The sequence below is a fragment of the Ixodes scapularis genome, unplaced genomic scaffold, assembly GCF_016920785.2.
Source record: "Ixodes scapularis isolate PalLabHiFi unplaced genomic scaffold, ASM1692078v2 PGA_scaffold5__190_contigs__length_132052651, whole genome shotgun sequence".
NCBI classification, from domain to species: Eukaryota; Metazoa; Arthropoda; class Arachnida; order Ixodida; family Ixodidae; genus Ixodes; species Ixodes scapularis.
In genome coordinates this window covers 73694613-73720277 of record NW_024609880.1, presented here as the reverse complement: position 1 = coordinate 73720277, position 25665 = coordinate 73694613, and the positions used below count along the sequence as shown (strand labels likewise).

The window sequence follows — 25665 nt, the reverse complement described above, 5'->3', positions numbered from 1 at the left end:
CAAGGGAACGGTTTACTTCTGCACTGTCACTCGCTTTTGTGCACCGCTTGCTTAGTGATTTTATATGTTACAGCAGCGCTCAACTTGACGTTGACTTTACAATGATAAAATACAGCAGGAATAATGTGAGAAACAAATACCATCAAACCGTAAACATCTAACGTTGCTAAGCCCGTATACATGCCGCTTATAAGTTACAAATACAATGTGCGGCGCCAGAAGTGGAAATATGTGTATTTGATCAAAACATATAATTTATTTCAACGTATAGACCTTCCGAAGTTTTGTTCTGAGAATTATTGTAGGTCACCGAGAAATGTCCTTTTCAGGGCTTTCTCGCAAAGTCCGAGTGTTCCCCAATCAGCGCTCATTCCGCGCGCACATCATTGCAGTGCGTCTGTCAGCCACCACGATGCTTGCACAGGTTCACACAGTTGAGGCTGCACCAAATATACACCACCACGCACCAGCCACGGCGTCGAATCACTCCGCGGACGAAGGTATACATGACGAGTTATGTGACGTCAGCGCGATGTTTTAAAAATGGCTGCGCTCTCGACCAATACGCGGTAGCCTCGGTGGCGAACTACTTGCGCGTCGCGGAGAAACAGTGGCTGGCGGTAATGCGAGTGTGGGACGAGCTTCTGGTGCATTCTTAACTTGTGTCTGACTATGGCCGGTGTTAATAAGGCACTTGCACAGGCTTCCCTTCCGAACCCTAGACTGTACTCGTGGACAACTTTCTGTGTGCAGTTGGTACGGGGGCGCGCGCATGAACGCCAATAAACATCAAAAATACAAAAAAAAAAAAAAATTCACGCGGTTGAAGGAAGGAAGGTGAGAACAGACACACATAGAAGTTAACCTGGGTAATTGTTCAGGTTGTGTACTATTCTACAAGTATTCTCGATCAGAAGAACGCCGGGGACTTTGGGGGACATTCACGTTGACTGGCATACGACGTTCTTACATGAGCATGTTTGTAACAGTCGGCACACGCGAATCCTGCAGGCATCCTCACTTTTAGTATTGTAAAAAGCTTCCCGGTGGCTGCGGGCGCGCATATTTCCTGGCACGGTTGGACGGCTTAAAGGCGTGTCTCGCTTCCTCCGGGGGTTGACTGGAGTCGCCGATAACGGTTTCATCCAGAAGCGGAGCTGGCGACGGTCTTGATTGCGCCCTTTGTCTCTTTCGGTCGCTCTTAATTGTCCTTCGTTCGGACGGGCTTTAGGAACTGGTATTTCACAGCCGCCATCACACCTCGTTAAAGCGAACGGGCCTTTCAGCACTGCAGTGTTTTTCACTCACTCAAATGCTGAAGGGACGAGGCCCTGCGCGGGGCTGTGCTTCTGCCGGTCCTGGTTGCCAAATCTGCAAATAACAGAATCGCTTCTACCAGAGAAAGGGGACATCCTAATCGCATCCGTGGCTGCTGATTTTCTGCCACAAGGTATGCATCTCCGCCGGCGTCATCTCGTGCTGAGCAAGGACGTTAGCGTACGAACAGATGCTCGTTGCTTTTTTCTTCTTGTGGTTGTGGAACCTGGCGGCGTTCCTCAGCACGGTGCGTGTGCGCTCCCTGCACATCCCCGTCACGTAGACGTCTTCCAAGGGGAACAATGGAATGACCTTGGCAGCCGCGTAAAGCTCGGGTACCGCGTCCGCGGTGATCACGTACGCAAATCCACTCACGAAGTCGGGCAATCGGCTCTTGTTGTAAAGGTCTTGCGGCGTGTACCACTTGCTCTCCCGTTGTCGGTTGGGCCGGTAGCCCCTCATCAGGTATCCAAAGATGCTATTCTTCTTGGGTTTGTCGCTCAAGTACTTTCTGAGGGCAGTCAGGTTGAGAAAGGCGTCGTCGTCCGCCTTGACCAGATAGTCGTAGCCGGCGCAGTTTTCGACGGCCCACCGAAGGAGGGTGACGGTGGAAAGGGACAGGTTATAGTACGACTCTGTGAAGTTGGACATGATGATGTCGCGGTACTCGTCTGCTTCTCGCAGCACCTTGTCATTGAGTGAAGCCTTTCGGGGCGTCCCCAACACGAATCCCAAGCGTATGCCCGAGAAGGAATCTTTGGTCGGCGAGGCCCACGTGTCCCTGATGGCGTTTCTTCGTTCGGTGTTTCTAGAGGCGGATTGCACCAGCACGAGGAAGCTGCGACCCGCTTTGCCGGAGCAGAGCTGAGGGTTGATAGTGAATCGGTAACGTGATTTGTCGTACGGAGGTTGCCATCTTGCCTTTGGTACCGATGGTATTGAAATCTTACGTTTCGATGTCTGTAGCTCCCAATGTCTGGAGGAACTAGCTCGACGTTGTTGCACTACGGTAATGTTATTTCTCCCCCACGCACGTCTTTCTGCGTCGTCTGTTACAATCTTCCGGAGTATAATCTTCGGCGCCTCACTTTGGAAAACGGGCGTTCCGACGGTTTTCAGCTCTTGTCGCATCCTTCTTAAAGATGCTGCTGTCGATTTGAGCAGGGCCGGCAATTCCATATACATTACCAAGGGCACTGCGAGTATCAGCAGCAACAGTAGGCATCTGAAGCCACGGCGCTTGCGTACCTGTAAAAAAAGAAACAAAGAAAATCAGCATCTTCACATTACGTATTTTTATAGAGAGTCGAATGATTCGAAGATCAATTGAATTGCCTTCTGGTATTCGCTCTCGTGCCAGCAAATGGCTGGTCGTCGCGTTACCACCGGAACGACGCTTTGGGAATGGCTTACGTGCTTTCCGTGGACAAATGGTTAGCGCATCTTTGTAACCTAAAGCAGGAGCCTAGAGATTGACAACTACGCTTAGTCTATTATTCGACATATTTTGATATGTTACGTGAAACGCCGTGCTCGTGGTTATCTTACATTGGCGGTCGGAACGTTATGTAATATTCCATCATTCGCTTGACTCGATTTTTTTATTTTATTTATATATTTATTTATTGATACTGCCGGCCGCTAATACGCAGCCAAGGCAGGAGATATACACAATAAAATGCACTTGAAAATAAAATACATAGGTGTGGTGGCGTTACAAATCGTAGAGGAATAAAGGGCCAACAGATGCCCTTGATAGGATTCTTCCCATGCAAAGAATGACTACACAAAAGGATCTTTTACAACTACACGTCACAAAAACACACGCAAACATATAAAAAACACAGCACAAACCTATAAAAAAAAAAGAAATATCTAAAGCATGACTAGTAGAAAAGCACAATCACAGACATTCAAACCAAATCAGTGAGATGACTGACTCTCTGTGTGCTCTGGAATAAGAAATCCAATTATAAAAATTGGTGGATATATATATAAAAAAAGCATAGCCGTGACATGCCATCGGCTATATTATGTCGGGCCTTCGCTGTGCTCTGCCCAAACTCATTACCACGGCCCTGAACCACCCATGCGCGACAAAATAGATGACTCGACAACGCTACCCGGAAATATAACTTTCGCGAAAGATATCCGCAGGAACGCTCTCGTGGCGTAATCAGCCTTTCTATACAAACGCAGGAAGCGCACGGGTCTGGTTACACGCTAACTGGTATGGTTCGACCATGTTCGTCGTCGTAGGCTTAATCGCGCACTTAGACCTCATTATAAGGCACGGCGCGCGCAAAAATACCGCCACCGATCCATAGAGTTATTACAATAAACGCTAGAGGCTCAGCTGGCGCTAGTGTGTTGTTGCATTTTGAAGCAGACAGCAAGCAGTCAGAAATTGACTTCCGGTAATGCATTTCTATGGGAAAAAGCGAGTGCATTTTCTCTCTGCGCTCGATTATAAGACCAAATATCACAAATAATTTGTCAGTACTAGGCACATTGGAACATTTCTCAGTCAAGCAGACGAAGTACTTGGTCAGTTACAGCATTTTTATTTTAAATTCGCGGCATGACAAACGGTGTTAAGACCGCTTCGTACGTGTATTTATGTTTATGTAACAGTGACCGACAGTGCACATATTTATGTGCACTGTCGGACACTGTTAGCGCGAACACGGCGTCGACCCTTTCCATCATTGGGGATATACGTGCCAAACGAACGAAGGACATGTGGAAAACCAAGAGAGACGGCAAGAACTACGCAGTAACACTGGATAAGTAACTCCTTGTGCTTGCAGACGATCAGTACTGCTTTATTCTTTCTGCTCATGAATATGTGCGAAGATGCTTGTTCTGTGTTGAAATCATCACCCGCACGCTCCAAATCTTTGCAAATAGTGGGAAGCCAGAAAACAGGTGCGCGATAAAAACTGCCAAACATAGGAAATATTAAGAAAACACACTTTTCGTAGCCCACGTGCTTTATTGTTTACGTTTTGAATGTTTTTTAACCACTCGTAAAGATGCACGACGGGGTCATTTTCATATAGTGAGAGGGCAGGTATATTAGTAAGATATATAAGCACCAACGGAATGCTGGCGAACTTTGAACACACTCCACATTCCCTTCAATCTTTTCTTTTTTTTTTTGCTTAGAATTGTCGCTTGTTTTTGCATACCTGCCATGGAACACAGGTTTGGGACTGAAATATAGCGAAGTTTAGCATCGTTTGTTTGTAAAGGAAAAACGCTGTAACTAAAGCAATTACACTTTCACAATAATAATGAAGGTACATACTATCCGGTAAAACCAAAATAACAAAAGTTATTCATGTTATTTTCCGGCGACGAGACAAACTTCACGCGCGTTTTCCCATAGGAATGCACAGGAAGACTGGAAAAGTAGACTGCATGCTGTCTGCTTCAATTTGCAACCGGAAGTCCCGTAGACACTAGCGCCAGCTGAGCCTCTAGCGTTTATTGTACTAACTCTATGCACTAATTCAGCCTTTTTTTTTTTTTTTTTTTTTTGCGGGTCGTCGGTTTTTTGTAAATTTTCGGCGTGGGTCGCTTCGCCGCGTTTGCTATGCTCGACGTCGGAGTATAACAGAGCCTTTAATGCGCATTCACACTGCCAATACATCCTACAAAAGTCATAGAAACACTGTCTGTAGACATGTTCGAAGCATACATATGAGAGGCTTAACTTCGTCTGCTCCTTTTGCAGTGGTGGTGGTGACGTCAGAACGCCAAGCTCTGATTTGATCTGATTGGAAGATAGTGGGCAGACCTCAAAGCAAGCTGCCTTGAAGTCTACCCACCAGGGCCGTAACCAGGGGGGGGTTAGGGGGTTCTGACCCCCCCGAAATTTTTTTCTGGGTACGGCCCTGGTCGGTGCACTTGCAGCCAGCCGATTTTAATCTCCACCTCTGCGCACGCGCAGTGGCACCGGTCGGCTACCGGGTACCAAACCGGGACCGGTTCTTCGGTTTGCTATAACTCTCCATTATATGCCACCGATGCACATGATTCATAGGCGAAAATAAGACAAAATGGCCGCCGTTGTCCCCGAAACCCCCCCCCCCCCCCCCCGAATTTTTTTTCTGGTTACGGCCCTGCTACCCACTATCCTTCAATCCGAGCCAATCAGAGCTCTGCGTCTTTTTGACGTCACCACAACCACTGCAAAGAAGCATACGAACTTGCGCTCCGCATACATATGAAGTAAACATGCTTCGAATATGCTCGAGTCGTGTCGGCAGATAATGCTGTCATGCCTGGAGCGAATACCGTATATCTTTTGTACGATCGTAGATCCTCGATTGCGCAGTGGATGAGATCACGTGCTGGTATTCCCGATGCGCAATCCTCCCCGTCTGCTTCGCGTCCGGAAAACAGGTATATTTACCTGCGCGCTCGTCGGCCCCGTCATCCGCCCCGGAGACGCGATATCCTGGAGCCCCGCTGATGGCCTTTAAATGACGGTTCTTACGCTGTTTCTGTTTTCCTGGCGGGTCGGGGCCGAGACGGCTTTCCTGACAGCTTCCGCGTGTGCGGCAACGCTCGCTCTACAGACGGACCGTGCGAGGAGAAATATGCCGCGTCGTCGGTCTATCTCAGGCAGCTGCTCTTCGCCGCGTGCGGCCATTTCAACCGCGGTCTGCCACAAAGCGTCCACGTATCACTCAGCCTCGGACAAAGCACGGAAGGTCTTAGCCCCGGCTGCCCTTGACAGCGGCTCCTTTTAAAACTCCTCGCACAAGGATGATATAGAGGGCGAGAATTGTGTGTCTACGGTGAAGGCTTGCAAGTGGTGAGCCAAGCGTGGTTGGGTTGACGGATTCCCGAATTATGAACTGTGAGGATTTTTTTTTTCTTTGTTTTTTAATGCATTCTCGATTTTTTTTTTTTTTTAGTTTGTTCTAGACCCACTCCAGCACGATCTGACTTAATCTATCGTGCTCTTCTCTATGACAATGCAACATTTGAGTCTCGTCAAAAATGTTATGAAGTAAGTTACTATAAGGAGTATTCACTGGTCGCCATATTTGTGGGTGCTGTCTAAAGCGCATGCTCAGTACGAGCCCACATTAATAGGCTGCTAAGACCGGCAATCTTGAGGGTGCGGAATGCACGTTAGAAAAGAACTGTAGAAGCTCGCCATCAGCACGCGCTCAGCAGTCGCGCGCACAGCTATGGCCGCCAGTGAATACTTCCTATACTTGCGAAAACAATTAAAACAGCGCACCCAATTAAAAGACGACCACGAAAAAAAAATAGTGTACACACAGCACTGACTTGCAACTGAAGTATGTGTTGTCAGGTCTCCAGTCTATTAGCCCCGTGCACGACCGAAAGCGTCGCTGTGGTCGGCCTTTCACGATTGGCCGAACGCTGACTATGACGTAGGAAAGGGGATTTATCATCGACGGAAATAAGAGGAATGAGAGAACTTTAATTTTGACGGTGTTGGCAGTGTTGCTTTAAGAGCTCAGTGATTTCAAGCTTCCACCATGCTATTTACAAACACCATCGAACTTGTTGTTTGCAAGGTATGACGTAACAAGGGGGAACCATAGGAGGGCGCCACCAAAACAACTCGCCGCTAATAGGCATACCAGAAAACAAGCTACACAGGAAAGAAATTAATAAAAGCATCTTGGGCAGAGGCAAGGTTGAAAAGTATAGACCTTTCCCGCAAGGGCGCCGCCATCTTGAATTGTCGTCACTTCCAGTATGGGCGAAAACATTGTTTTGCCGTCGCCACGCCAATAGAAGGAATTTAGGGCATGAACGTAACCGTCACACATTCATGTTTTGCCTCCCCTCTATTTTTTTTTACTATTTGCAGGTTGAAACGTTATTTTTTCATCGCCCATACCGGATATGCCTACTTCGCGGTCAGGGCGAGAATAACTGGAAAAGGTCTATAGTAATGCATTCATGCACCTTTTGGGTGTTTCCTGAGCCCTAATGATCGCTGTAATCTCGCACTGTAACTATCTCGAGTAGCTGTGTGTTACGCCGTATATTTCGAAACCGCATTCGTTATCTTACCGAACCGCAGCCGCTTGTGTATATTTAGGGGAGAACAGGGCGCAACCTTACGTCCGGACGCAGCGGACGCTACGAGCTATCCTAGCCAGTCCCGTTCTGTGGCGGTAGCCCGTGACACGCTTTGTGCGCGTCGCTGTGCCCCTCTCCAAGGTCACGTGACACTCACACGGCCTTGGATTGGCTCCGATATCTCGGAACATCCGCTGCGCTCGGACGTTAGGTGAAACGGAGAATAAAGGTTTTCACATGGCAGGAGGTCACAACCAGGAAATGAAACGACCGAAACACTGCGTACGTTGTGACGATTAGGTTAGATTGCACGCCAGAACGTTCGGTTAATAGATTCGATCAACAAAGCGTTTTTAGGTAAGCGTTACCACACTTCCGTTACGGCCGCGCGAAGCATATATTAGTGGTAGCGTATCCGCACTGGCGGCTCGCGCCACTGCGGATACGCTAAACCGAGGGAGAGGAGGAGGAGGAGAAATTGAGGGTGATGAGGAGGCACAACTCGGTGTTCACTTTTCTCACGTCCCCGCGCATCGTCGCCTTCTCCTCTCTCTCTCATTTTCTAGGCGTATACTTTGTGATAAGTGAAGCTAGAGCCACTAAGTGAGCTACGCTTAGAGTATTGACACTCCGTTCCCCGGTCTGCTAGTGGATGCCGTCATCTTTGGTGCTTAGTATACAGAGCAGATCGACGCAACTATTGATCGTCACAGTATAAAATTGCGACTTCCTCAGCTTTAGGTACGGTGTTAGAAAGCTCGGGTCATATTGTTTTGCTCTGTCGCGAACTGTTTTATTATTTCTGGAGGAGGGAAAAGCATTTCCTGCGATTTCAGATTAAGCTTCAGAAAATCTGGCAACCACCATAATTTTAAGCACCAAGGTGGCTGGAGTGTCGTTACTCTGAGGCGTAGCTTATTTAGTGGCTCTAGATGAAGCAGTATAGACATTTCTCGCTTACTTTCGTCCCCAGCCACTTGGTAAACATATCAGGTATGGGCGACGAAAAAATAATAAGACATGTCAACCTGCAAGTAGTCAAAAAATAGAGGGGAGGCAAACGAAAATGGTTGACGGTTATGTAAGGGGAGCGCGTTGGAGATGAAATATAAAAGACGCGAAGGAGGATACACTAAAGGCCGGTTCTCACATGCAGCGAAGCGCTGATGTAGCGCTCCTCACGTGCCGTCAGCTACTTATCGTCTGCCATGAGCAACAGTTTTGACAGTGCGATACAAAGCTGGTGAACGCTCCCATCAGCACGCGCTTAGCGCGAGGTAAGCGCTATGCTTGTAGCGCTCCGCTGCATGTGGGAACAGGCCTTTATAGGGACAGAGAACACCACACACAGCTCTTTCAAATAGCAACGGTCATGTACTTATGCCCATTTCATTGGGGCGGCTCATCCTGGTTTTTGAAGAGAGGAAGATGAAAAAAAATTAAAGCCGTTTACAAATCCCTGTAACGCCGAATTGGAGCGCAGCTCTTGAGGAGGAGTAGGGAAGGGTACTGAGGGGGGTCACGTCACCTGCGGGTAGTCACGTGACCCCGGGGGGTCACGTGATCTCGGGGGAGGGGAGGTCACGTGACCTCGGGGGGGGGGGGTACGTGACCCCCCCCCCCCCTCCCGGTTACGCCGACGCCGACGGCGACGCCGCTCAGGCTGGAAACGGGCCACTAAGAGCTGCGCTCTAAAAATAGCCAGCTTGAAAGGAAATCAACAAGAAGGGGCTTAAAAGGAAGAAGAAAAACCACAAGATTAAAACCGGATCAAGTTAATGGAGTTCTGAATCCTGAAAGGGTACATGGTTAAGAGTCACAGAGGAGAGTTGCCTTTGTAGAAAAAGGGCCAGGTGTTTTTGCCAGCATCCTTGTTCAGAAATAATGCTCCCGAGGCGAATTTTTGGTTGTGTGTTTTCGCCATAAAAAACACGGAAAAATACTGCTTGAATGAAGATTCGATGGTTTCCTTAAGAGAGGGAAGATTCGTCAAGGTACAAAGGCTCTATACTACAGCTTCGATCATCGCGTTCCTTGGATTCTGTTTATAATGCGATCTATGAGGGCATGGCGCCTGTGATTTTCAAAATTCCACGGTGATCTCCGTAAAAAGAAACAAAAAACACCGATCTTAATTAATCATATCTGCAGTCCACTCTTGTACAACACAACGGCCACATTTTTAGCCAAAAGAAAGGAGTATGTATAGGGTCCCGCTTTGCACTAGTTCTTAGCGATACTTTCTTTATGTACGTCGATCGAGCGGTAAAAAAACGCCTAGATGATAATGCATGGGGCCCGCCCCCCCCGCCCCCCCTCGAAATCTTACATTTTGCTGAGACCTCCTCTCCCCCCTCCCCCTCATACAGCATTTTGTCATGGGTGCCCCTCCCCCCCCCCAAAAAAAAAAAAAGAAAAAATCCTGGCTACGTGCCTTGATCCAAGCAAAGATGAGAGCGATGCACCCTGCCACGTGATACTGCTACTCCAGCCTGCTGGCTGACAGTGCGCTAGAAAGGCTGTGAACCACGTTTGAGTCACAGAAAAGCCTTCACTGACTCCCCTATTGGCAAAACTGCGCACTTTATCGGCGACAGCGTCTTCCATAGGGAGCCATTCTGTGGGCACGTCAGGATTACAGTAGGTCGGGGTCTATAGACACCGTCGAAAAGTACGCCGTCTTACGATCGATTTGAGAATACTACAAAGTGGCGTGCGCAAAAAGCACCAACAAGTTCGCAAGTCTACTTGCCGTTTTTATGGTGTTCTTTGCGCACGCCAGCTTGCAGTCTTTTCAGATCGAACGTTAGAGGGAGTAATTTTTAGAGGTGGTTATGCTGAACTCCGGTGGTTTTCCTTCCGTAGTGCGCTCGGTATTGTCAGGCTCGTGCCCATTCGAGCAACGTCGTTGTCTTCGTCGGCGCCGACGTTCGACCGATGGACAGCAACTTAGACCCGCCGCCTGCAGATCTGCAGGCTGCAGGAGACGAGGTGATTCCGTTAAGGGGTATTCACACAATGGATTTCTCCCTCGTGTGACTACCCCTTTAGCAGTAGTGGTAGTGGATCTTGAGAGTGGTGTTTCTGCCTTGTGGCCCATTGGTATAGTGATTAGTGTGGAACGACCTGGCAGAGAGTAGTGGAGATGCCAAATCTACAGGGCGTTCCCAGCAAAATGTGCAGTGTTTTTTCTCCGCAAAAATAAGCTCCATCGTCGAAAGTTCAGTCTCTGCCCAAATGTAGCGGTAGCGGTTCATGATGTCAAAGCTTCGGAACCAACCATTGGCTTACTCAAAAGTTACGAGCGATTTTCTAAAAATTTCAATGGAAACATGGCTGCCGACGAGGCCCATGAATACATGGAGCTGAATGGCGTTAGCTACCGAGAACGGGCCCGATTTTACGATTGAAATTTTCAGAAGATTAGTTCCGTTCGATGTTATTGGCCTCGGGCCAACGGGTAACGTCGTGGTCACCGTCGGCACCGAAGTTGAACCGATGGACCGTCATATTTCTAAATAGGACTTTGAATGAGCTTCAGCTTGCTCCAGCTTGGATTTCAGTAAAATTCCAGAACTCCGAGGAATTCCTTTTGATCGTCCAAGTCCCGCACGACGGAGTGGGAACTCCCCATGATGCTAGAGTGCTTCTCGGTGTATCGTCGGAGCAGTGCCAAGCCTAGGTTTAGGAGAGGGTGCAACTCAAACCGCGGAGAGCGTTTGCAATTTAATGGGGAACGCAGCTTGCGCATATTTGTCGTAACTGCTCATACGTTGCATTGTCGCGAGGCGAGGAGAAAAGCAGAGGCAGAGGCTGAGATGCTTGCAGACGTTAAACGCTTTTGACTCCTCCCAGCTTTTTACTACAAACGTTGTCCATAAATCACGTGACCACGGTCCAGCAGTTGGAAACACTCTGTCATCTAGGCACACTACGGGGCAGTATGGATTATCGGAACAGTAACGAAGCTTAGGGAACCGTTTTCGCACATCCGATACGGTACGATGGGCCCTCCGGTACGAACTGCACATGTGCGAGTCTTCTGCTGTAGCGCATGCGCAGTTTGTACCGGAGGGGCCCATCGTCAGACGCGCAAAAACGGCTCCCTGAAACTTCCTAGTATTTCTAGTAGATTGTTCCGGTACCTCCGTGTACCATACCCGATAACTATACTATTCACTTGCAAAGGCGTCCGCGGAGTACCAGGTACCGCTACCGAAGTTATCAAAAAGATCCACTAAAACCTTAGTAGATCGTTCCGATGATTCCGATAACGAGACCTGGCACTCCGTTGACGCCTTTCCGCGTGCATAGTATCGCTATCTGGTACCGTTATCGGAGGTATCCAAACGATCTACTAAAATGCTCTAGTCGGCATGCAGAGGCCCTGCTTTTTGGACCCCCACAGCGACTAGGGGGAAGTAAGTGACGTCCACAACGCAGCAAACGCAGATTGGATGTTTCTTCTGCGGAAATTCTTCTTCAACGACTCTCACCCATCAACATCCAATCTGGGTTTGCTGCGTTGTTGACGACACTTCCTTCTCCCTAGTCGCCGTGGGAGTCCAAAAAGCGCAGCATAGGGCCCCAGGAGTCGTATCGGTATCGTATCGGCAAGTCTGCCGACTAACGTCGACAAGCACACCATTACAAACTAGCTGTTGTCTGGCGTACCTTGCTTTATAATATTCCAACCGATCCTGGTTTCCCTAGGGTGCCTTCATCTGTGCTTTGCTTGTGGTGATGACATCTGGCCATTTTGTACCCAACGCTTTTTTCTTTTCCTTCTTTTCTTTTTTTATGAAGCGCGTAAAAGAGTGTTCTTGCATGCGCTCAGGGCACTGACGACAACGACATTTTGTTCTCGACTTTTTTTTTTGTATTTCTCCTTTGAGCGTGTGTTGTCGACATCGGGTACTATACTTTGTTACAGCTTAAGGTGCAACCCCACCCCTGGTTAGTGTGATTCTGAACCAACAGATGGCGGTGGAATCGCCTTCCAGGTAGGGTGCCTAAATGTCTGTCTGTCTCAGGGTGAAGACATCCATTGTTGTCCGGAATGGGCCAGCGCGTGACGCTCTCGCGCACTCGGTGCGTGACTTGGGCGGTAAGATGGCGTCTATGCATCAGCCAAAGCTACGCGCTCGAGCTGAGTGACACCGGATTGCGCGCACTTCAAGATGCATAAAGAAACGATTGGGCGGAAAAATGGCTGAGATGTCACCACTCAAGCAAAAGCGCGCGTGTGTATGAAGGCACTCTACTTCCAGGCCTGTACATCAATGCGAGAAATCGTGTGTGGTCGCGGTTCGATACAGTTGGATATTCTTCTATATCCATAATTTGACAACTGTGGTCCCTTGCTTGGTTTTCTCTGCGCGAGCTTTCTTTGGAACGCGCACGGCTGCGCCAGTTCTCGTGCAAGGGGGCCAGTTGCCACGCTCCCAGCTCACGTCTCCAGCAAATATAGGCAGAACAAAACGCGAAAATCGTCCTGAGCCAAATGGCGAGACACATGCACAACAAAACTACCGACGCGTTGAAAAATATAAAATTGCCTGTGCGCCGTAATCGGAGATTTCAGAGGCCAATTACACATATTACAATGTGATCATATTTATACTGATACGAATGAAGGTGACGAGAGGACGAACAGTGAATTGAAAAATAAAGGTTTAATCGTCGAAACAACAAAAAAAAAAAGTAAACAAAAAGCGTCGAGGCAGCAGAAAAGCAGGCGGCGATTCGGTAGCGTAACAAAGAGCGAGAGCGAGACTGACTCGACAAGGTCGCTGGCAGCTGCTTATCTACAGTGCGTGACGTTACCATCTCGAAAGTTCGGCAAAGAAGGTTCGAGTGTCGCGCGTTCGGGGCGAGAATGACAACTGGCACTTTCGAGGACAAGAAAACAGGGCGAAAGTTCCGTCTGGTGCAAGAATGAACGCGAATATTAGAGAAGTTCGTGACCGAGCGTCGCTTTCTCGGCTCTACAGGCGGCAATATAACGGGCCGGCCCTTTTTATCGTGCGTGTGTTTGGATCTTTGTGGATTTCCAGCAAAACGTGATGACGTCATAGTCTGGTTTCCAAAATTCTAGCTTGAAGAATTGACTACCAAAAGAAAAGACTATTTTTTTTGGGCGGTCAGGTGTCTCATTTAGGCAGCTGAGTGTTACAAAAAATTACACTCAGGTTTAGATGTTGAGTTTGGTAAACTCAAAGTAGGACTGGTGCGGGGGTCATAATAAAAAATGCCGAGGTTAAAAATAAACTCACAGCAATAAAGAATAATTACTAATTTTAATACGAATTCGGTGATAAATGCAATGACTGACCAGGCAAAGATTCTGGGTCTGTTGATAGCTTTTGCACATAGTTTAAGCAACTTGCAGTGCGTCAGAAAAGAAAAAATACAGGGTCTCTTTTTACCGCAAGAATAAACTAAGCATCGCCGAACGCTCATTCTCCGTCCATAGGTAGCGCTAGAAGTACAACTAGATGTCAAAGTTTCAGACCAATACGATACCTTCTTCGAAAATTAAAAGGGATTTTCTGAAAAGTTCAATGGGAAAATAGCGGCCGACGGACTTTCCGTATACATGGGGCTTTATGGCACCAGAAACGAAAAACAGGCAAAAATGGGCTCCATTTTTCCCATTGGAATGTTCACAAAATCACTTCTAGCTTTTGAATAAGGTGTGCGTTCGGGATGAAACTTTGGCATCTGGTTGTGACCTAGCGCTACCTTTAAGCGGAGAATGAGCGTTAGGCAATGCGTAGTTTTTTTTGTTTGTTTTTTTTGCGGTAAAAAAACAACCCTTTAAATTGTTTTTGTGACATCCTGTTCCAGTCTTAATTTGGTGATTCACGCGCAAGTAGTAGTGCAAAAATGAAAACGATGCAAGCGGGTAGGCTTTGACGTTGTATAAAATATAGTGTAAGCACGCACATGGTACGCTGATTAAGAATGAAACAGCCCTACGTTTTACACTAGCGTTGAGCGTGTCAAAAGTTAAGGGTGCATCAAAAGCTAAAGCTTGTACACATATACTGCTCAGGCCATTGTGTTTGAATGCTCATAGTAATTTATTACCCTAAGATTTGGTGTAAGTTGTCTCCTGATTGCTTACAACAGAAAGAAGGAAACATTCTAACTCTGAATTGGTAGAAAAACTCCACCTGCTGACGGCCACCAATCTTCTCGGCGTCGATTATGAGTATTCACTGCATGCCAACGGTCGTGAGCTTAGAACGAGTTTTTCCCATGTGATTTTATACGATCGCAAATGTTCTTGACAAACAACAATGTTCAGTCAGGCAAGCGGTCATATGTGAAGCTTAGAATAATTTCCATTGGTTGTGGCACACGTAACAAGTTGCATAGGTTTTCTTCTTTTTTTTTTTTTTTTTAGAATCCGCGAAAAGGGATGCTCTTGGGTTACCTTGGCATCTAATAATTCATGTAGCACACAAACGAGCACGAACTGAATCGCTGTGGGAAACGAAAACAATAATGATATACAAGCGTGTAATCACGTGAAAACTGAGGGCTTTGCACATATACAGACGGTAAGCTTTGTTTCACTAAATACATTACCAATAAAGTATTTGATTTTATACTGCGAGCGAAGCGGAATATACAAGTGCGAGCATACTGTTCTGAACTACACTTCCAGTGAACAAGCGCACCATCCAAAGCACCGAGCTCGCTTTTATAGCGGCTGGGGCGCTCAAACCTTTGAAAACACAATTATAATCAATTCTATTATTTCAAATATTTTGAATAAGTGCGCCTATGCGTTTTTCTTTTTTTTACTTTTACGTTTACGTGCCATTTTCTTAGTTATATAGTATTTTTCCAGAAGTCTGACAACTATAGTCTGTTTCATTGTAAGTAAGAGCCACATAATAAAAGATGTGGACAAAAATAAAAATAAAAAAGAACGCGAACACACATTAAAAATGCGATGTAACGGCGCATTCAAAATTAGTCGTTAGTTTTTTTGGAGAGCAGCAATTTCGTAGGACGACATTGTTACCCGATGAAGGTTATAAAAAGTGCAGTGCAACTGTTAGCTGTTTAATGTGCGTTGCGCAGTATATGTGATACACGATCGCACGACGGTAGGTTGCAGATGGGGGACTGAACCCAGGGTCCCTGCTAAAGCCCCTTGATAAAGGCGTTTTTTACAAGTACTGCCAACCATTATTGTGAAAACGTGCAAGACACGTGCCACGAGCAGGCGCTCCGCCGCCATTCGCTTTCAAGGGCCAGTCATTATAGACGCTTTGCAGCAGCTGTGCATGGACGCCGCCATAACTGACCTTCAGTTTTTGTTTCCCCTTATTTCGTTCATTTCACTTCATTTTTACCATTGAAGGCCAGGTTATTGCCACATTAGATTCAACTGTGTCCTTTTCTAAAGCATCGGCCTTTGTAGAGGATCGTCAACTACCGTTTCAGTTGCTCAGCATCTCGGTAAGACAAGAGAAGGTCAGCAATGGTGGCTGTAATTGGGCGTGTGTGTAAAGCGTCTATATACCCGTGCCCACGGTGCCCGGGCCTCAAGGGCAACTCGAATTCCATTTACAACGAATGACATTTGAAGGATCGGACAATCAGCGCGCGACACTCCGAGCGTGGGGCGTTTCACGCGCGACAGATCGCGAGCCGATTCGTTGATCAGGTGAATGTCATTCGTTGTAAATGACATTCGAGTTGACCGTGTGGCACGCGTGCCACACGGGCAACTCGAATGTATTAGTGCTGCGTCGCCATTTGTGTCCAAGGGCCGGTCGAGACACGGGCCTCGTGCACTGGCACCTTTGAGGTTATTTGAAAGACCAACGCAAATACATCGAGGGGATTTAGTCTAGGGTGCCTTCATGTGCGCTTTGCTTAGGGTGGAGACATCCGGCCATTTTGTCTCACACTTTTATTTTTATTTTTTGTTCAGAAGCGCGTGAAAGAGCGTGGCCCTGCACGCGTTTGTGGCGTTGACTGTATTATGTCGACATTTTGTTTTCGTTGATTTCTTTGTATTTTCCCCGTGAGCGTGCACTGTCGGCATCGGGTACTACAAAGGGTGGCATCACCCTAAACAGAAGGACATTGAGGCACCCTAATTTAGTCCCTACACGCTCTGCAGCGGGAGCTCCGTGCTTTGAACGGCTCGCACTCGAGCATTTCTCCACGTGCTCTGGGGTGCTATGTTGCGCTTTTTGGACTCCCAGGAGACTAGGGAAAAGGAAGTGACGTCAACGACACAGCAAACGCAGATTGGATGTTGACAGAAGAAAACGAAATCGACACCCAATCTGCGTTTGTTGTGTCGTTTACGTCACTTCCTTCTCCCTAGTCTCATGGGAGTCCAAAAAGCGCAACATAGCACCCCAGATCTGCGGTGCCACAACACACTCGGCCAACAATCCCCGTACCGCACTTGATTTATCCTGTCAGCTAGACCAAATGAGCTACACTGAAGCGCGAGACACATGCGGGAAAAATTCATCCGATCCGACGTCCGAACCGACAGTCCGAACGCCGCTCCGAATTGCCGCACGCGACAGTTTGAGACACACGCTTCCGACCTTACATGCGACACGACGATCCTTTCGGCTCCGCCCAGGACCCAGGAGATCCAAGCGTTTCAGCGGACCCCGGAGGTCATCTCTAGTCCCAGATTGACGGTTCAACTCGCACGAGCAAAATTACGAGCTCGTTCTCAATAGCGCGTGCATTCTTTGCTGGGGCCATCTTTCTCGAATGGGTCAGCGGGATTCACGCGTCCGGCTTCCCCTCGCCCGCCCCGTTATCGCGTTCGCTTCGTCCCGCCAGACTCAGTGCGTCATCATGACGTTCGCGCTAGCTGTGCTGTCATTGGCTGGACGCATCGGACAATCCGTCCGCCGTGCGAAACTATCTGGCGCGTTGGACGCACGTCGGATCGCCGATCCGACGCCTGAAGCGACCAAATTTTTCGGATCAGGCAGTCGTACTGCCGGATCGGACGTCGGATCGGATGGATTTTTCGCGCATGTGTCTCGCGCTTTAGAGTATCTGCAATTTTTCCCCCGATATTGTTTTGGGCGCCGCCATGTTGGTGGTTAGTAACTAGGGATGTCGCGAACCACCCTAGGTTCGATTTCGAAAGGTTTCGATATTTGCGAAGCGAACTGAGGTTCGATTTCGAAAAATTTTCGATATTTTCGTACCGACCGAGGTTCGATTTCGAAAAATTCGCAACTTTTGACCACAGCGGAGTTTCGAATTCGAAAATTTCGAAGCTTTCACGGTTTCTAAAATTTCGAATTCGAATATTTCGAATATTTTTTTTACTTCAGGTTCGATAAATTCGAAGATTTCGAAATTCTTTGTAAAAGAAATTCAAAAACTTCGAACGCTTCGAATTTTTATAGACATGAAGTTCGAACAATTCGAAGATTGCGAATTTATTTTTGCAGAAAGTTCGAAAAGTTCAAAGGTTTCGATTCTCTTTTAACGCTAAATTAAAAAAAAAAAAAAAAAAAAAAAAAAAACTGAAGATTTTGAATTTCTTTCTAATCCAAGTTTTCAGAGTTCGAAGTCCGATTTTCAAGTTTTTCCACAGTTTCAGTTTCAAATAAAGTTTTCACGACTCACTGGTTTTCACAAAATCAAGTTTAGAAAAGTTAGGGTGTGATATCTAGATTCTGCGAAGTTGGTCAGGCAATTAAATGAGACGACGAGTGTCCTGGACGTGCTAGAATATTTGCCAGTGCAGAATTGTGACCGCCAGCCCCGGGGGGGTCTTTAACCTGCATCACGCAGTAGTGATTGCACGAATACACTGTTTTACGAGGCTCATCCAGTTCGAAACGACCAGGGGCGAGCAGGAGGTTGAGGCCCAGAACAACCTTGAAGCGACCTGGCAAACTAACTCGCCACCCCTTGCACGCTGGTAGTAATCCGATCCGGTGAAGTTTATAATTGTCCTGGAGGTTTATTTTCTGGGACGGAGGAATCGCCTCGCAAAAAGCACAAAAGCCGACACAACTCGAGGTCGAGGAGCGTTCTACCATACAAGTGGCAAATACTTTACTAGCGTAAAGTATTTGCAAGTGGCGTCGGAAGAGGAGAAACGGGGGGAAAGAGGGTAGCGGGGGGGGAGGGGGGGGGGGCGGGGGGGGGGGGAGGGGGCTTCAGCCTCCCTCTTCTCCTTGCAGGTATTTCGGACTGTTAAAGAAAACAATACGGGGAAGAGGGCGTGGTCGAGCTTATATTAATCTGAAATTATTTATGCACATCTATAGCTACTGTCGCTCTTCACTGCATAAAAGGTTGCGTAGATGGTCATTGCTAGAAACTCGTTGTCAGAAGGCACTGCTCGTCACATGCTTAGTGGTTCGGAAGTTCAAAGCTGTCTTTTCGACCTAAACACCTGTGTGCCGATAGTAAAAAAAAAAAAAAAAAAAAAAAAGAATAAATGCGGGAATAAAAAGCAGGAGAAAAAAAAAACTATCAAGAATTCGTCGGAAGTGTTCTATTCTTGCATATTCAGAGGTCCAGAACTTCGAAACAGTTTCTTTTACCAAAATGTGTACAGGCTAAAAGAAACACGTCCCAGGAACGTGAAGCGAAAAAAAAAAATGTTTTCTTTTAATGACGTGCTGAACTTGAGCACTATTAGAAATCTTCTCCCATGAGGTAATTTATTCCTTAACGTGAAAAAACAATAAATATATTATTTTGTATTCTGCAGATGGCAATGATATGTACTGTCTGTGGTGTTATTTTAAATGCGATACCTCAAACAACTTAGACGAAAATAAATATCAAGTTTAGGTCATAATTGCATGCAGATACATGTTTGGACATTTCTTCAAAACTCACGTTGAATAACAATAATCACATCTTAAGACGGCACTTACCTAGGCTATACATAGATCATTCTTTAAAAAGTATAACATATCTACCATAAATAGCTCCGGCTGCAGCGTGCTTCAAATCTGGCACAAACGACAATCGTCAAAAACCCGTCGTCCTTCCTCGCCCCTTCGGGGATTTATTTCTTTAAACCTAAGCATGCCAGAACATTGAAATAAACGACATTGTCTTTCGTAAAAGTTCGAAAAAAAAAAATTACGAATGTACCCCACTACTTGAAATCAAATTAAACCGTCCGCCGGTCTTTCGAAGTTCGACGAACGTCGAACTTTTACCCTAAAAGTTCGAAGTTCGTCGAACTTCTGACTTTTCAGAGTTTGAAAGTTCGAAACTCTTCGAATTCTCTTGATAAATAAATTCGAAAGTTCGAAATTCATCGATATTTGGTCAGTCAAGTTTGAAAGTTCGACAAGCATCGAACCTTGCAGCGCAATAAGTTCGAAAGTTCGAAAAATATCGAATTTTTTAGCGTAATAAGTTCGACGGTTCGAAAAGCGTCGAACTTCTTAGCTTAACAAGTTAAAAAATTCGACCTCCGTCGAATTTTAGGATATAGACAATTCGAAAAATCAAAATCTTTCGAACCGCTTGATTCGATCATCGGAGCTTCGATTCGAAAAAAGTTCGCGGCCTCCCTATTAGTAACAAATCAAATGCAACTGCCGGTCGTCATGATTCAGAAGTGCGACTTCCTCAGCGATAGTTTCGGTGTCAGGAATCTCACGTAGTATTGCTTTGCTTTGTCGCGAACTGTTTAAATATTTGTGGAGGACGGAAAAGCGTTTCCTTTGATTTCAGATAAAGCTTCAGATAACTGACAACCATCATTTTAAGCATCCATATCTGTATGTAGCGTTGCTTATTTAGTGGGTCCAGTTTAGCCCGACCGCATAGGCACAGAAAGAGAAGGAACAGCTTAACTTCGCGCTCTTGTTGCTGCTTCAGAGGCTTCATCAGCCCGTAGCGTTGGTTGCGCTCCGAACTAAGGTAAAGCAAAGCAAATATTCAGATCTTAGGGTTTCACAAGCCAAACCAACAAAAAGCACTTAACACGCTCAAATAAAAAAAAAATTATTGCGGGTTTATTTTGACTAACCGTAGATCTTTTGACGTGCAACCGAAATCTCAGATTGGCCTCCGTCGGATTGCGGGCACCTCGGCCGATATTTAAACCCGACAAATATAGATTCATGGGCCAGCACGTAGGCTGAGAGAAACTGAGACGTTTTAATGTCATTGCCACTTAAGAGCCACCGAGGTGGTTTTTGAAACAAAATATAGTCGAACAATTCCGACGAGCATAGTTTGACATTGTAAATGATGTATGCAAGTGATAAAAACATTAAAATGTTTTCGCATACGTGGCGGAATCTGAAATGGCAGAATGCATTTCATGGCGCCCATTTCATTTGGATCGCGTCGGGCATGTGTACCGACGCACAGTAGAATGCGCGCAAAAGTAGCTGTGGTGCACCCGCAGCCTCGCGCTTGTTCTTCTGACATCTCTGGCTCGCTCACTCCGGGCATCCAGGCATAGAGTGCCTTCATACACACGCGCATCCAGGCATCTGACACCCTGACATCTGGCGCCTTTTCTGTCTTTCACGTGGCGTTCCAAGCGGCACACGACGGAAAATGCACGTCAAGCTCTTCTTGAACACGTGTCGCCATCTGTACTTTATATTAAGCAACTACAATTTGCCGTAACTGAATGGGAAAAGTTTGAGGTCTTATAACATTCTTAACGTGTAATATATCGATATGGAAGTTCTGGAAAATGTAATATCAAAGGATGCTTCATAATTTAATGTCTCGTTATTTTGATTAGTTGACGTGATTTCGTTTTTATAGCGCCATAAAATATTACAATTTTAAACTTTATTGTTTGTTTTAAAATATACATTATCTGTACAGTTCGTTGCTCACTTTTTTATGTTACTACATCTAACCGAACGCTCACGTAAAATATCCTGGACGATGGGACGTTATAACTCAAGAAATAATTTTTTCAATATTAGAGACTTTGGTCTATTAAAAGCCAAATAATTAAATAACCACTAAAAATAATTGTGATATCAAGACATTAAAGCATTGTTGAAAAACTGCTCTTTAATTTGACACTAATTTTATAATTGTAAGATACATAGAAAGAAAGTTATAAGCCGTCGGAAAAGCACCAAAACGTCATGCATGGTGGGGTTGCACCTTAAGTTCAGACAAACCCAATGCTACAAGTGCGAGCATGTGGCCCTAAACTGCGTGCACTGCGCGAGCGCGCGTGCTTGGCAGGGACGTTGAGAGCCCGGAGCTCGCGCTTTTAGCATCGGCTGCGTCATAGTATACAAAGAATGACATCACCGGTAAACAGAAGGACGTTGAGGCACTTTAGGTTTCCCGTCTTCTGCATTTCTGTCCGGGAGAAGCAATTCGATTATTGAGCCTAGGTTAACACGCAAGGAAAGCCCGGTGGTGGAAGACGGCTGAAGTACTGCGCGTGCGTCGGCCGTTATTTATTGTTAAAATGCAATAAATTAAGCAAGCCATAGCTCTTGTTGCGCCGGCGCAAGTGGGACACCGTCGCACGCGAGTGCATACACAGTGCGAGTTTTCCGAAACGAAGCTCGCGCGTCATCGCCAAACGCTCGTAGTTAACGTGCTTTGACGCTCCGCAGGTGGTTCCCTCACTCGTAATAACTTAGCCCCATTTGCTAAAAGAAAAGAAAAAGGAAAGAAAACCACCCCTGTTTAACGACGTAACTACAGAAACAGCCTTTTGGCAACCAGATCATTATTCAGCCGTCGCTTGTTTACAAACATATTCTTTTCTGTCACTGCTTCGTGGCGCCCAACAGCATATGAAAAGGCTTTTTTCGAATGTCTGTCGGTAGTTGTTGTGTTTTACATGATGCAGGAGCCTTCGCACAGAAGGAAAGTTTGCTGTGTCTGAAAGTACTTCTGTTGTTTCGATTACCTAGCTACTGTGATCTTTTTCAGGAAAACGTTGTTTAACATGTTAACTTGCATTTTCCTGTTATTTTTCCCCCCGGATGTACTTACTTGTTAATCAGTGTTTCCCTACCCTCCATTTCCAACGCTATACGTGCCTTGAGGATAAATAAATGAAATGAGTTAACTAAAACGGAAGATCTTGCAGTCCACAAATAAGGTTTCGCGAAGAGACATAGTTTTTAAGGGGGGAGGGAGGGAGGGAGGAAGGAGTCGCAAGCTCTTCTTTCGGGCTATTCCAATTAGCCTCGGCTACCTATGTGTTTAATTACTCTTTCTTTGTCACCATCCGGTGACAAACAAGCGCCTTTGTGAAGATGTGCGACCGCTAAGGCGTGCCAACAGACTGCCATCAATGACCTTCTTGGTCACGTCTTCTGAGAGAGTAAGTTTGCTGTTCACGTTGTGCGGGGACATCAAAAGACGAAACTGCAGCCATGGCTGCTCTATATATGCATGATGGATGCTGCAGACACCGGGCGTGGGTGGCATACCTGTTTGTGAATTGGAGTCGGGTGAAGGATTTACGGTGTCGTAAACAAACTTCTCCGCCGACTCCTCACAGATTCTCCCGTAATTAAACGAAGTCGATCACGCGAGTGAATGCGCGGTGTTGCGGCGTGAACATATATGCTCGTGATTTATGATGCTGTTTTTTGTCGCTTGTTTTAATTACACGAGGTCTTCTCCTTCTCCTCGCTTAGCTGCAAAATTTGATATCCTCTACGTTCCGAGGCGTGCTTGTCTCGTAAAGTTCATCCGTAAAAGGCTGCTGATGAATTCGTGCGGTTCTTTAGGTTCACCGAGCACAGCAGGGGAAAAAAGACAGATAATTTAGGTAGGCCGACGAAATAAACTGTTACAGTAGCATCACAGTTTGTGTGCACCCAGGGAAACTTTCTGTTGCGATACAGAGCAAGAGGGGTCGTGAGTTTAACACAGACAGTTGAATTCAATAGTCACGGGTCCTTTTTTCTGCTCTATAGTTTTCCCGGATCAGGAGATTATCCTCTCATGCCTATTGGCGACGAGATGTTTCTGTGGCGTCCTCCTTTGGTTCCTATCCCTGACATCACGACCAAGATTATATTAGAGTGGGCGTCTACTTCGATGCTAAGTAGAAAGCGCGGTGGAAGCCTAAGTTTCCTTAATTGCCAATAGAGCAGGGGAAGGATGATAAAGCGTTCACACTGACAATAAAATGGTAGGCTATAAGAAAATACGTGGAAGTTGCTCACTTCTTTCAGAGGCGGAGAGAGGTCCTACGCGTCGTGCCTCGGCGTCTAGACCCTTTTCCTGCACGCTAACTTGAGTCTCTTGCTTCGCCATTATCGACCCTCTTTTACTTCACCGAGATACCCAGCTACTGAAATGGTTACAGCTCGGAGCACGTGGAGCGAAAGTTCGCGCTGCAGAACCCAGTGATCCTGGGTTCAATCCCCGTTTCAATCTGGATGAGCATCATATCGGCGTAAGGTCGTTTATCACACACAGCGTGGTGCACGTTACAGACCCCAGGCTAGCGGTTGTACTGCACTGGCTGAATTTCTCATCTACAGCTGGGAGACAAGTCGCCCGTTGAGGCAGACCAAGTTCAGGCTGTGTAAACATATATACACACACCACTGCAATGGTTATTAACGAAGTCACACATAGCTTGCTTTTGGGACAAGAACGCTGTGGCGCCTAAAAGGTCCAATCCTGCCACGCAACTACAGTAATGAAGTGAAACGAACAAAACGAAAGAAAACAAAACGTAAACGTCAGTTATGACTGCGCCCATGCACATCTGCTGGAAAGCGTCTATATCATCATGGTATCATATATGTAGGCTGGCAGCAGCGCCACAACCACAACCAGGTTTTTTTTTATTTTTTAATTTTTAAAGGGGGTACAGAGGGTTTTAAATGAAACGAATCGGGCAAGGAATATGATAACTAATATAAGGGTCGCCTATTCTATTTACAACCACACAATTCCTCCAAAGACTGATATAAATACTCAATACGCCTTTCTTTCGTTTCTTCTCTTCTGTCCCCATGGAATGAAAAATGGCGCTCCCAGCGTACAGAGTAGGTATGCTCCGTTATTCAGGCTCGAAGCGCGGGCCTGCGCTCACCCGCGCGGTTGTCACACCTCCCCTTCTGGCGCTCCATAACAACACGAAACATAGGCAACAAAGGCTAGGGGCTCGTGTGCTGGACGCAGCTTCGGAAGCTGCTTCCTGCACAAGCCCTAGCGCGTTGAATAAACGCCTCCCACGCCGTTGAAGGCTCGAAGCACAGCTTTTTGTCTGCTTCAAGGAAGTGCGTAGCATTTAATTACCCGCACTCGTCACGGTGACACCGTGAGCATGTATACACACATGCACATGCGTGTGCATGTGCAAAGTGTGCTGCAGTCTGCCTGTACTACGCGCCCGAGCTTAACCGTGACGAGAAGCGAGCTTTGACAGGTTGCGGAAGGGTCGAGGCAACCGCGGCACCGAAGCGCTGGACGGCGACGGCCTTCTCCGTGTACGCGCAGCTGAACGTGTAAACGCCCGCATGACGTAAGCGGCTCTCTCTCGCAACGACCCTGGTTTTGAAAGGCCCTTCTGCCGACAAACCTTCGCTTTTTTTTTAGTCCGAGGAATGATTTATTCCGCCGCTCGCTCGAGATGGCACGTCTGGAACTCTGTTCGTACGTCTGCCATTGAGAGCGGCATATACAGACTGGGGCGATATGGCAGCGTTATTCGGAAGCGGCGAGTGTCGAGGAACCACCCCGAATCCTTGCAAACAAGAGAGTTTGGAACAGTCGATCGCTGTTGATTAATACTGCGGTCGAGCATTAACGTGAAGTCGGCGTCGTTAGATACGGCACTTGAAGACGATCATTGCGGATAGCGACACCCATCTACGCCTATCTCCTCTCTATGTGATCGAACATGGTTGCCCTGCCAGTGCGCATGCGCGGGAACCCATTTTTCGAAAAAGTGAGGCATTCGGGCGTGCCCCGCCCTCTTTTACAGACAGTGTGTTGCCTTTGCTTTGGCCTGACGTCAGAATTAGGAGTCGGTGAAGCACGACAGTCACTGATAGCTTGAAAACGACCCGGCAGGGCTGATTAGATCGCGGCGTCCTTCCCTCTGCGGTCGGTTCGCGTCACGGGTGCTGCGGTGAAAAGTGTAAATGTGTTCAGTTTCTCTAAGAACCGTAAGTTGACTTTCTTGGTGACGTAGGATACAATAGCAAGTAGGCGGCTATAAAATAACAATTAACTTATCTTAAGTTGAATATACTTATCTCTTAATTTACCACACAAAAACAAAAAAATCGTATCACTACAAAAAACAAC

At 46.7% G+C, this 25665-nt stretch overlaps 1 protein-coding gene across 1 annotated transcript in view; it reads right to left on the bottom strand.

The window, feature by feature from the left end:
* Positions 1-232: 232 nt before the first annotated feature.
* The window catches only part of LOC8035753 (beta-1,3-galactosyltransferase 1), a 33047-nt gene continuing 7614 nt past the window's right edge, over positions 233-25665 (bottom strand). Inside the window, exon 2 of the mRNA XM_029979006.4 lies at positions 233-2565. Within this exon, the coding sequence (XP_029834866.3) occupies positions 1414-2565 (1152 nt within the window). The 3' untranslated portion in view covers positions 233-1413. The remainder of the gene's footprint in view (positions 2566-25665) is intronic.